This window comes from Oncorhynchus gorbuscha, linkage group LG11 (genome assembly GCF_021184085.1).
Source record: "Oncorhynchus gorbuscha isolate QuinsamMale2020 ecotype Even-year linkage group LG11, OgorEven_v1.0, whole genome shotgun sequence".
NCBI lineage: Eukaryota > Metazoa > Chordata > Actinopteri > Salmoniformes > Salmonidae > Oncorhynchus > Oncorhynchus gorbuscha.
The window spans coordinates 9,723,102-9,735,635 of record NC_060183.1 but is presented as its reverse complement, the minus strand read 5'-3'; the positions used below and the strand labels follow the sequence as shown (position 1 = coordinate 9,735,635).

The 12,534-nt window shown below is 46.0% G+C and overlaps 1 protein-coding gene across 2 annotated transcripts in view; it reads left to right on the top strand.

The window, feature by feature from the left end:
* Positions 1-12,534, top strand: part of LOC124047538 (growth arrest-specific protein 7-like) — a 111,385-nt gene that overhangs the window by 49,740 nt on the left and 49,111 nt on the right. Inside the window, exons 3-4 of one of the 2 annotated variants that reach the window (XM_046367849.1) lie at positions 1,271-1,345; positions 3,277-3,333. In XM_046367849.1, the coding sequence (XP_046223805.1) occupies positions 1,271-1,345; positions 3,277-3,333 (132 nt within the window). Of the gene's footprint in view, positions 1-1,270; positions 1,346-3,276; positions 3,366-12,534 lie in introns of both variants that reach the window. The other variant, XM_046367847.1, reaches the window with a different exon arrangement.

Genomic DNA, 12,534 nt, shown 5'->3' with positions numbered 1-12,534 from the left:
TTCCAAGTCTGGGCTCTGGCTAGGCCACTCAAGGACACTCAGAGACTTGTCCCGAAGCCACTCCTGTGATGTCTTGGCTCTGTGCGTAGGGTCATTGTCCTGTTGGAAGGTGAGCCCCAGTCTTGAGGTCCTGAGCAGGTTTTCATCAAGGATCTCCGTTCATCTTTGCCTCGATCCTGACTAGTCTCCCAGTCCCTGCCGCTGAAAAACATCCCCACAACATGATGCTGTCACCACCAGGCTTCACCGTAGGGATGGTACCAGGTTTCCTCCAGATGTGATGCTTGGCATTCAGGCCAAAGCGTTCAATCTTGGTTTCATCAGAACAGAGAATCTTGTTTCTCATGGTCAGAGTCTTTAGGTGCCTTTTGGCAAACTCCAAGCGGGCTGTCATGTGCCTTTTACTGAGGAATGGCTTCCGTCTGGTCACTCTACCATAAAGGCCTAATTGGTGGAATGCTGCAGAGATGGTTGTCCTTCTGGAATGTTCTACCATCCCCACAGAGGAACTCAGGAGCACTGTCAGAGTGACCATTGGGTTCTTGGCCACCTCCCTGACCAAGGCCCTTCTCCCCCTATTGCTCAGTTTGGCCGGGTGGCCAGCTCTAGGAAGAGTCTTTGTGGTTCCAAACGTCTTCCATTTAAGAATGATGGAGGCCACTGTTTTCTTGAGGACTTTCAATGCTGCAGAATGTTTTTGGTACCCTTCACCAGATCTGTGCCTCGACACAATCATATCTCGGAGCTCTACGGACAATTCCTTCAACCTCATGGCTTGGTTTTTGATCTGACATGCACTGTCAACTGTGGGACCTTATATAGACAGGTGTGTGCCTTTCCAAAACATGTCCAATCAATAGAATTTACCACAGGTGGACTCCAATCACAGTTGTAGAAACACCTCAAGGGTGATCAATGGAAACAGGATGCACCTGAGCTCAATTTCTAGTCTCATAGCATAGTTATGTAAATGAGGTATTTCTGTATTTTTTTTAAATATATATTTGCAGAATAAAAAACAGTGAGCTGGCGCACACAGAACAATTATTTTGTGTGGAGGTGTTAACTAATGGCGAATAAACTATAAACTATAAAAAATAAAGACAGTCACACACCTCATATATAAGCTCCCAGTAATTGATTTGGTAAATCATCATAAGGATTTATAAATATTTGCAAAAATGTATTAACATCTGTTTTTGCTTTGTCATTATTGGGTAATAAAAATAACTCAAGTTCAATTGGCTTTCATGTTCCTGTCTGCTTCCAGAGACAACATGGGAGAGACCTTCCAGGGTACCTGGGACCCCCAACAGCCCTCTGAAACACACCTCACTACCTACAGGTACTAAAGCTGTCTCTCTCTCTCTCTGTCTCTCTCTGTCTCTCTCTCTCTCTCTGTCTCTCTCTCTGTCTCTCTCTCTCTCTCTCTCTCTCTCTCTCTCTCTCTCTCTCTCTCTGTCTCTCTCTGTCTCTCTCTCTCTCTCTCTCTGTCTCTCTCTCTCTCTCTCTCTCTCTCTCTCTCTCTCTCTCTCTCTCTCTCTCTCTCTCTCTCTGTCTCTCTCTCTCTCTGTCTCTCTCTCTCTCTGTCTCTCTCTCTGTCTCTCTCTCTCTCTGTCTCTCTCTCTCTCTCTCTCTCTCTCTCTCTCTCTCTCTCTCTCTCTCTCTCTCTCTCTCTCTCTCTCTCTCTCTCTCTCTCTCTCTCTCTCTCTCTCTCTCTCTCTCTCTCTCTCTCTCTCTCTCTCTCTCTCTCTCTCTCTCTGTCTCTCTCTCTGTCTCTCTCTCTCTCTCTCTCTCTCTCTCTCTCTCTCTCTCTCTCTCTCTCTCTCTCTCTCTGTCTCTCTCTCTCTCTCTCTCTCTCTCTCTCTCTCTCTCTCTCTCTCTCTCTCTCTCTCTCTCTCTCTCTCTCTCTCTCTCTCTCTCTCTCTCTCTCTCTCTCTCTCTCTCTCTCTCTCTCTCTCTCTCTCTCTCTCTCTCTCTCTCTCTCTCTCTCTCTCTCTCTCTCTCTCTCTCTCTCTCTCTCTCTCTCTCTCTCTCTCTCTCTCTCTCTCTCTCTCTCTCTCTCTCTCTCTCTCTCTCTCTCTCTCTCTCTCTCTCTCTCTCTCTCTCTCTCTCTCTCTCTCTCTCTCTCTCTCTCTCTCTCTCTCTCTCTCTCTCTCTCTCTCTCTCTCTCTCTCTCTCTCTCTCTCTCTCTCTCTCTCTCTCTCTCTCTCTCTCTCTCTCTCTCTCTCTCTCTCTCTCTGTCTCTCTCTCTCTCTCTCTCTCTCTCTCTCTCTCTCTCTCTCTCTCTCTCTCTCTCTCTCTCTCTCTCTCTCTCTCTCTCTCTCTCTCTCTCTCTCTCTCTCTCTCTCTCTCTCTCTCTCTCTCTCTCTCTCTCTCTCTCTCTCTCTCTCTCTCTCTCTCTCTCTCTCTCTCTCTCTCTGTCTCTCTCTCTCTCTCTGATCTCTCTCTCTCTCTGTCTCTCTCTCTCTCTCTCTCTCTCTCTCTCTCTCTCTCTCTCTCTCTCTCTCTCTCTCTCTCTCTCTCTCTCTCTCTCTCTCTCTCTCTCTCTCTCTCTCTCTCTCTCTCTCTCTCTCTCTCTCTCTCTCTCTCTCTCTCTCTCTCTCTTGAATAAGGGTTTCAAATTTGGGAAAATGACACTCTAATTGTTTTATATATTTTACATTTTGTCAGGAAATGCAGCTCTGTCTCAGGTTCTGCTGTTGTGCAGTGGTTGATCTCTCTCTCTCTCTCTCTCTCTCTCTCTCTCTTGAATAAGGGTTTCAAATTTGGGAAAATGACACTCTAATTGTTTTATATATTTTACATTTTGTCAGGAAATGCAGCTCTGTCTCAGGTTCTGCTGTTGTGCAGTGGTTGATCTCTCTCCCTCTCTCTCTCTCTCTCTCTCTCTCTCTCTCTCTCTCTCTCTCTCTCTCTCTCTCTCTCTCTCCCTCTCTCTCTCTCTCTCTCTCCCCCTTTCTATCTCCACTTTCTTTCTCGATCCCCTCTCTCTCTCTCTCTCTCACTCTGTCTATGAATCTCTCTCTCTCTCTTTCTCGCTCACTCTCTCTCTTTCTCTTTCACTCTCTCTCTCTCTCTCTCTCTCTCTCTCTCTCTCTTTCTTTCTTTCTTTCTTTCTTTCTTTCTCTTTCTTTCTTTCTTTCTTTCTTTCTTTCTTTCTTTCTTTCTTTCTTTCTTTCTTTCTTTCTTTCTTTCTTTCTTTCTTTCTTTCTTTCTTTCTTTCTTTCTTTCTTTCTTTCTTTCTTTCTTTCTTTCTTTCTCTCTCCTCCACAGTGAATGGGTTTCGCTCCAGTGGTAGTCCGTTGCATCAGAATGAACATTCCCATATCAGTCTGGTCAAAAAGCCTAGTTTAGAACCACAGGTAAGACATGCTCCTCCTCCTCCTCCTCCTCCTCATTCTCCTCTTCCTCCTCCTCCATCCACCTTCTGCTCCTCCTCCTCATTCTCCTCTTCCTCCTCCTCCATCTCCTCCCCTTCCTCTTTTCCTTCTCATCTTCCTCCTCTCTTCCTTCTCCTCTTCCTCCTCTCGTTGCTCCTCTTCCTCCTCCTCCCCTCCTGCTGCTCTTCCTCCTCCTCCGACTTTCCTTCTCCTCCTCCTCCTCTTCCTCCTCTCATTGCTCCTCTTCTTCCTCCTCCCCTCCTGCTGCTCTTCCTCCTCCGCCTCTCCTTCTCCTCCTCCTCTTCCTCCTCTTGATGCTCCTCTTCCTCCTCCTCCCCTCCTGCTGCTCTTCCTCCTCCTCCTCCGACTTTCCTTCTCCTCCTCCTCCTCTTCCTCCTCTCATTGCTCCTCTTCTTCCTACTTCTCCTCCTCCCCTCCTGCTTGTCCTCCTCTTCATCTTATTTTCATATTACTTTACACCAGCCACCATGCTACAGCGGAAGATGGGCAATGAAAGCATAATTTTGCTGACAAATTGCTTTACTTGTGTCCTTTAATCAGACAGTGTTATGCAGAAACTATGCCAATGCATTCAGTTAATAGATACAGAGTAGCAGATTTCCCTTAAGACCCCAACACACACACACACACACACACACACACACACACACACACACACACACACACACACACACACACACACACACACACACACACACACACACACACACACACACACACACACACACACACACACACACACACACACACACACACACACACACACACACACACAGTTCCAGTATTACAGCTCCAGATGAACAGCTCCAGTATTACAGCTCCAGTATTACAGATCCAGTATTACAGCTCCAGATGAACAGCTCCAGTAGAACAGATCCAGTATTACAGATCCAGTAGAACAGATCCAGTATTACAGCTCCAGTAGAACAGATCCAGTATTACAGCTCCAGTATTACAGATCCAGTAGAACAGATCCAGTATTACAGCTCCAGTAGAACAGATCCAGTAGAACAGATCCAGTAGAACAGTTACCAGTAGAACAGCTCCAGTAGAACAGTTACCAGTAGAACAGTTACCAGCAGAACAGCTCTAGTAGAACAGCTCCAGTAGAACAGCTCTAGAAGAACAGCTATAGTAGAACAGCTCTAGTAGAACAGCTCCAGTAGAACAGCTCCAGTAGAACAGCTCCAGTAGAACAGCTCCAGTAGAACAGCTCTAGTAGAACAGCTCTAGTAGAACAGCTCTAGTAGAACAGCTCCAGTAGAACAGCTCCAGTAGAACAGCTCTAGTAGAACAGCTCCAGTAGAATAGCTCCAGTAGAACAGCTCCAGTAGAACAGCTCCAGTAGAACAGCTCCAGTAGAACAGCTCCAGTAGAATAGCTCCAGTAGAATAGCTCCAGTAGAATAGCTCCAGTAGAACAGCTCCAGTAGAACAGCTCCAGTAGAACAGCTCCAGTAGAACAGCTCCAGTGGAACAGCTCCAGTAGAACAGCTCCAGTAGAACAGCTCTAATAGAACAGCTCTAGTAGAACAGCTCCATTAGAACAGCTCCAGTAGAACAGCTCCATTAGAACAGCTCCAGTAGAACAGCTCTAATAGAACAGCTCTAGTAGAACAGCTCCAGTAGAACAGCTCTAGTAGAACAGTTACCAGCAGAACAGCTCTAGTAGAACAGCTCCAGTAGAACAGCTCTAGAAGAACAGTTACCAGTAGAACAGCTCCAGTAGAACAGCTCCAGTAGAACAGTTACCAGTAGAACAGTTCCAGTAGAACAGTTCCAGTAGAACAGCTCCAGTAGAACAGTTACCAGTAGAACAGTTCCAGTAGAACAGTTACCAGTAGAATAGTTCCAGTAGAACAGCTCCAGTAGAACAGTTACCAGTAGAATAGTTCCAGTAGAACAGCTCCAGTAGAACAGTTACCAGTAGAACAGTTCCAGTAGAACAGTTACCAGTAGAACAGTTCCAGTAGAACAGTTCCAGTAGAACAGCTCCAGTAGAACAGTTACCAGTAGAACAGCTCCAGTAGAACAGCTCTAGTAGAACAGTTACCAGTAGAACAGCTCCAGTAGAACAGCTATAGTAGAACAGCTCTAGTAGAACAGCTCCAGTAGAACAGCTCCAGTAGAACAGCTCTAGTAGAACAGCTCCAGTAGAACAGCTCTAGTAGAACAGCTCCAGTAGAATAGCTCCAGTAGAACAGCTCCAGTAGAATAGCTCCAGTAGAACAGCTCCAGTAGAACAGCTCCAGTAGAACAGGTCCAGTAGAACAGGTCCAGTAGAACAGCTCCAGTAGAATAGCTCCAGTAGAACAGCTCCAGCAGAACAGCTCCAGTAGAACAGCTCCAGTAGAATAGCTCCAGTAGAACAGTTACCAGTAGAACAGCTCCAGTAGAACAGTTACCAGTAGAACAGTTCCAGTAGAACAGTTACCAGTAGAACAGTTCCAGTAGAACAGCTCCAGTAGAACAGTTACCAGTAGAACAGTTCCAGTAGAACAGTTACCAGTAGAATAGTTCCAGTAGAACAGCTCCAGTAGAACAGTTACCAGTAGAACAGTTCCAGTAGAACAGTTACCAGTAGAACAGTTCCAGTAGAACAGTTCCAGTAGAACAGCTCCAGTAGAACAGTTACCAGTAGAACAGCTCCAGTAGAACAGCTCTAGTAGAACAGTTACCAGTAGAACAGCTATAGTAGAACAGCTCTAGTAGAACAGCTCTAGTAGAACAGCTCCAGTAGAACAGCTCCAGTAGAACAGCTCCAGTAGAACAGCTCTAGTAGAACAGCTCTAGTAGAACAGCTCCAGTAGAACAGCTCCAGTAGAACAGCTCTAGTAGAACAGCTCCAGTAGAATAGCTCCAGTAGAACAGCTCCAGTAGAATAGCTCCAGTAGAACAGCTCCAGTAGAACAGCTCCAGTAGAACAGGTCCAGTAGAATAGCTCCAGTAGAATAGCTCCAGTAGAACAGCTCCAGTAGAACAGCTCCAGCAGAACAGCTCCAGTAGAACAGCTCCAGTAGAATAGCTCCAGTAGAATAGCTCCAGTAGAATAGCTCCAGTAGAATAGCTCCAGTAGAATAGCTCCAGTAGAACAGCTCTAGTAGAACAGCTCTAGTGGAACAGCTCCAGTAGAACAGCTCCAGTAGAACAGCTCCAGTAGAACAGCTCTAGTAGAACAGCTCCATTAGAACAGCTCCATTAGAACAGCTCCATTATAACAGCTCCAGTAGAACAGCTCCATTAGAACAGCTCCAGTAGAACAGCTCTAATAGAACAGCTCTAGTAGAACAGCTCCAGTAGAACAGCTCTAGTAGAACAGCTCTAGTAGAACAGCTCCAGTAGAACAGCTCTAATAGAACAGTAAGTCGCTCTGGATAAGAGCGTCTGCTAAATGACTTAAATGTAAATGTAAACAGCTCTAGTAGAACAGCTCCAGTAGAACAGCTCTAGTAGAACAGCTCCAGTAGAACAGCTCCAGTAGAACAGCTCCAGTAGAACAGCTCTAGTAGAACAGCTCCAGTAGAACAGCTCCAGTAGAACAGCTCCAGTAGAACAGCTCTAGTAGAACAGCTCTAGTAGAACAGCCCTAGTAGAACAGCTCCAGTAGAACAGCTCCAGTAGAACAGCTCCAGTAGAACAGCTCCAGTAGAACAGCCCTAGTAGAACAGCTCTAGTAGAACAGCTCTAGTAGAACAGCTCCAGTAGAACAGCGCCAGTAGAACAGCTTCAGTAGAACAGCTCCAGGAGAACAGCTCCAGTAGAACAGCTGCAGTAGAACAGCTCCAGTAGAACAGCTCCAGTAGAACAGCTCTAGTAGAACAGCTCTAGTAGAACAGCTCTAGTGGAACAGCTCTAATAGAACAGCTCCATTAGAACAGCTCCAATAGAACAGCTCCAGTAGAACAGCTCCAGTAGAACAGCTCCATTAGAACAGCTCCAGTAGAACAGCTCTAATAGAACAGCTCTAATAGAACAGCTCTAGTAGAACAGCTCCAGTAGAACAGCTCCAGTAGAACAGCTCCAGTAGAACAGCTCCATTAGAACAGCTCCATTAGAACAGCTCCAGTAGAACAGCTCTAATAGAACAGCTCTAGTAGAACAGCTCCAGTAGAACAGCTCTAGTAGAACAGTTACCAGCAGAACAGCTCTAGTAGAACAGCTCCAGTAGAACAGTTACCAGTAGAACAGTTCCAGTAGAACAGCTCCAGTAGAACAGTTACCAGTAGAACAGTTCCAGTAGAACAGTTCCCAGTAGAACAGTTCCAGTAGAACAGCTCCAGTAGAACAGTTACCAGTAGAACAGTTCCAGTAGAACAGTTCCAGTAGAACAGCTCCAGTAGAACAGTTACCAGTAGAACAGCTCCAGTAGAACAGCTCTAGTAGAACAGTTACCAGTAGAACAGCTCCAGTAGAACAGCTATAGTAGAACAGCTCTAGTAGAACAGCTCCAGTAGAACAGCTCCAGTAGAACAGTTACCAGTAGAACAGTTCCAGTAGAACAGTTCCAGTAGAACAGCTCCAGTAGAACAGTTACCAGTAGAACAGCTCCAGTAGAACAGCTCTAGTAGAACAGTTACCAGTAGAACAGCTCCAGTAGAACAGCTATAGTAGAACAGCTCTAGTAGAACAGCTCCAGTAGAACAGCTCCAGTACAACAGCTCCAGTAGAACAGCTCTAGTAGAACAGCTCTAGTAGAATAGCTCCAGTAGAATAGCTCCAGTAGAATAGCTCCAGTAGAACAGCTCCAGTAGAATAGCTCCAGTAGAACAGCTCCAGTAGAACAGCTCCAGTAGAACAGCTCCAGTAGAATAGCTCCAGTAGAATAGCTCCAGTAGAACAGCTCCAGTAGAACAGCTCCAGCAGAACAGCTCCAGTAGAACAGCTCCAGTAGAACAGCTCCAGTAGAATAGCTCCAGTAGAATAGCTCCAGTAGAATAGCTCCAGTAGAACAGCTCTAGTAGAACAGCTCTAGTGGAACAGCTCCAGTAGAATAGCTCCAGTAGAACAGCTCCAGTAGAACAGCTCCAGTAGAACAGCTCTAGTAGAACAGCTCCATTAGAACAGCTCCAGTAGAACAGCTCCAGTACAACAGCTCCAGTACAACAGCTCCAGTAGAACAGCTCTAGTAGAACAGCTCTAGTAGAACAGCTCCAGTAGAACAGCTCTAGTAGAACAGCTCTAGTAGAATAGCTCCAGTAGAATAGCTCCAGTAGAATAGCTCCAGTAGAATAGCTCCAGTAGAACAGCTCCAGTAGAACAGCTCCAGTAGAACAGCTCCAGTAGAATAGCTCCAGTAGAACAGCTCCAGTAGAACAGCTCCAGTAGAACAGCTCCAGCAGAACAGCTCCAGTAGAACAGCTCCAGTAGAATAGCTCCAGTAGAATAGCTCCAGTAGAATAGCTCTAGTGGAACAGCTCCAGTAGAACAGCTCTAATAGAACAGCTCTAGTAGAACAGCTCCATTAGAACAGCTCCATTAGAACAGCTCCAATAGAACAGCTCCAGTAGAACAGCTCCAGTAGAACAGCTCCAGTAGAACAGCTCCAGTAGAATAGCTCCAGTAGAATAGCTCCAGTAGAACAGCTCCAGTAGAACAGCTCCAGTAGAACAGCTCCAGTAGAATAGCTCCAGTAGAATAGCTCCAGTAGAATAGCTCTAGTGGAACAGCTCCAGTAGAACAGCTCTAATAGAACAGCTCTAGTAGAACAGCTCCATTAGAACAGCTCCATTAGAACAGCTCCAATAGAACAGCTCCAGTAGAACAGCTCCAGTAGAACAGCTCCATTAGAACAGCTCCAGTAGAACAGCTCTAATAGAACAGCTCTAATAGAACAGCTCTAGTAGAACAGTTCCAGTAGAACAGTTCCAGTAGAACAGCTCCAGTAGAACAGTTACCAGTAGAACAGCTCCAGTAGAACAGCTCTAGTAGAACAGTTCAAATCAAATCAAATCAAATTTATTTATATAGCCCTTCGTAGAACAGCTGATATCTCAAAGAACAGCTGTAGAAAGCCCAGTAAAAGCCCAAAACAGCAAACAATGCAGGTGTAGAACAGCTCCAGTAGCTAGGAAAAACTCCCTAGAAAGGCCAAAACCTAGGAAGAAACCTAGAGTGGGAACCGGAACAGCTCCATGTAGAACAGTGGCAGTCCTCTTCTGGCTGTGCTCCAGTAGAACATTAGAACAGAACATGACCAGATGTTCAAATGCTCATAAATGACCAGCATGGTCAAATAATAATAAGGCAGCTCAGTAGAAACTGGAGCAGCAGCACAGTCAGAACAGACTGGGGAACAGCAAGGAGAACATCATGTCAGGTAGTCCTGGGGCAACAGCTCCAGGGAACAGGTCCTCCGAGAGAGAGAACAGAAAGAGAAATTAGAGAACAGCTCCATGTAGAATGGCTCAGTAGAACAGCTCTTCAGGCTGTGCAGGTGAACAGCTCCAACAGAACAGCTCCAAGATGTTCAAATGTTCCATAAATGACCAGCATGGTTGAATAGAACAGCTCCAGTAGAACAGTTGAAACTGCTCTAGCAGAACAGCTCCCAGTGGAACAGGGACAGCAAACAGTCCTCATGTCAGGTAGTCCTGGGACATGGTCCTAGGGAACAGGCCAGTAGAAAGCTGGAGTAGAACAGCATGGCCAGGTGGACTGGGGACAGCAAGGAGTCATCATGTCAGTAGAACAGTCCTGTAGAACAGGTTCTAGTAGAACAGGTCCTCCAGTAGAACAGCTCCAGAGAAGAGAGAGGAGAACAGCTTAGAGAACAGCTCACTTAGAACAGCTTACACAGGACAGCTCCAGTAGAACAGGACAGGAGAACAGTACTCCAGATAGAACAAACTGACCAGTAGAACAGCTCCACATAAACAGCTCCAGCAGAAATACTGGAGGCTGAGACAGGAGGGGTCAGGAGACACAGTTACCAGTAGAACAGCTCCAGTAGAACAGCTATAGTAGAACAGCTCTAGTAGAACAGCTCCAGTAGAACAGCTCCAGTAGAACAGCTCCAGTAGAACAGCTCTAGTAGAACAGCTCTAGTAGAACAGCTCTAGTAGAACAGCTCCAGTAGAATAGCTCCAGTAGAACAGCTCCAGTAGAATAGCTCCAGTAGAACAGCTCCAGTAGAACAGCTCCAGTAGAACAGCTCCAGTAGAACAGGTCCAGTAGAATAGCTCCAGTAGAATAGCTCCAGTAGAACAGCTCCAGCAGAACAGCTCCAGTAGAACAGCTCCAGTAGAATAGCTCCAGTAGAACAGTTACCAGTAGAACAGTTACCAGTAGAACAGCTTCAGTAGAACAGTTACCAGTAGAACAGTTCCAGTAGAACAGTTACCAGTAGAACAGTTCCAGTAGAACAGCTACCAGTAGAATAGTTCCAGTAGAACAGCTCCAGTAGAACAGCTACCAGTAGAACAGCTCCAGTAGAACAGCTACCAGTAGAACAGTTCCAGTAGAACAGCTACCAGTAGAACAGCTCCAGTAGAACAGTTCCAGTAGAACAGTTACCAGTAGAACAGTTCCAGTAGAACAGTTACCAGTAGAACAGCTCCAGTAGAACAGTTCCAGTAGAACAGCTCCAGTAGAACAGCTCCAGTAGAACAGTTAGAACAGTAGAACAGCTCCAGTAGAACAGCTCTAGTAGAACAGTTACCAGTAGAACAGCTCCAGTAGAACAGCTCCAGTAGAACAGCTCTAGTAGAACAGCTCCAGTAGAACAGCTCCAGTAGAACAGCTCCAGTAGAACAGCTCTAGTAGAACAGCTCTAGTAGAACAGCTCCAGTAGAACAGCTCCAGTAGAACAGCTCTAGTAGAACAGCTCCAGTAGAACAGCTCCAGTAGAACAGCTCCAGTAGAATAGCTCCAGTAGAACAGCTCCAGTAGAACAGCTCCAGTAGAACAGCTCCAGTAGAACAGCTCCAGTAGAACAGCTCCAGTAGAATAGCTCCAGTAGAATAGCTCCAGTAGAACAGCTCCAGTAGAACAGCTCCAGTAGAACAGCTCCAGTAGAACAGCTCCAGTAGAACAGCTCCAGTAGAATAGCTCCAGTAGAATAGCTCCAGTAGAATAGCTCCAGTAGAATAGCTCCAGTAGAACAGCTCTAGTAGAACAGCTCTAGTGGAACAGCTCCAGTAGAACAGCTCCAGTAGAACAGCTCCAGTAGAACAGCTCTAGTAGAACAGCTCCATTAGAACAGCTCCATTAGAACAGCTCCATTATAACAGCTCCAGTAGAACAGCTCCAGTAGAACAGCTCCATTAGAACAGCTCCAGTAGAACAGCTCTAATAGAACAGCTCTAGTAGAACAGCTCCAGTAGAACAGCTCTAGTAGAACAGCTCTAGTAGAACAGCTCCAGTAGAACAGCTCTAATAGAACAGTAAGTCGCTCTGGATTAGAGCGTCTGCTAAATGACTTAAATGTAAATGTAAACAGCTCTAGTAGAACAGCTCCAGTAGAACAGCTCTAGTAGAACAGCTCCAGTAGAACAGCTCCAGTAGAACAGCTCCAGTAGAACAGCTCTAGTAGAACAGCTCCAGTAGAACAGCTCCAGTAGAACAGCTCCAGTAGAACAGCTCTAGTAGAACAGCTCTAGTAGAACAGCTCTAGTAGAACAGCTCCAGTAGAACAGCTCCAGTAGAACAGCTCCAGTAGAACAGCTCCAGTAGAACAGCCCTAGTAGAACAGCTCTAGTAGAACAGCTCTAGTAGAACAGCTCCAGTAGAACAGCGCCAGTAGAACAGCTCCAGTAGAACAGCTCCAGGAGAACAGCTCCAGTAGAACAGCTCCAGTAGAACAGCTCCAGTAGAACAGCTCCAGTAGAACAGCTCTAGTAGAACAGCTCTAGTAGAACAGCTCTAGTGGAACAGCTCCAGTAGAACAGCTCTAATAGAACAGCTCCATTAGAACAGCTCCAATAGAACAGCTCCAGTAGAACAGCTCCAGTAGAACAGCTCCAGTAGAACAGCTCCATTAGAACAGCTCCAGTAGAACAGCTCTAGTAGAACAGCTCTAGTAGAACAGCTCCAGTAGAACAGCTCCATTAGAACAGCTCCATTAGAACAGCTCCAGTAGAACAGCTCTAATAGAACAGCTCTAGTAGAACAGCTCCAGTAGAACAGCTCTAGTA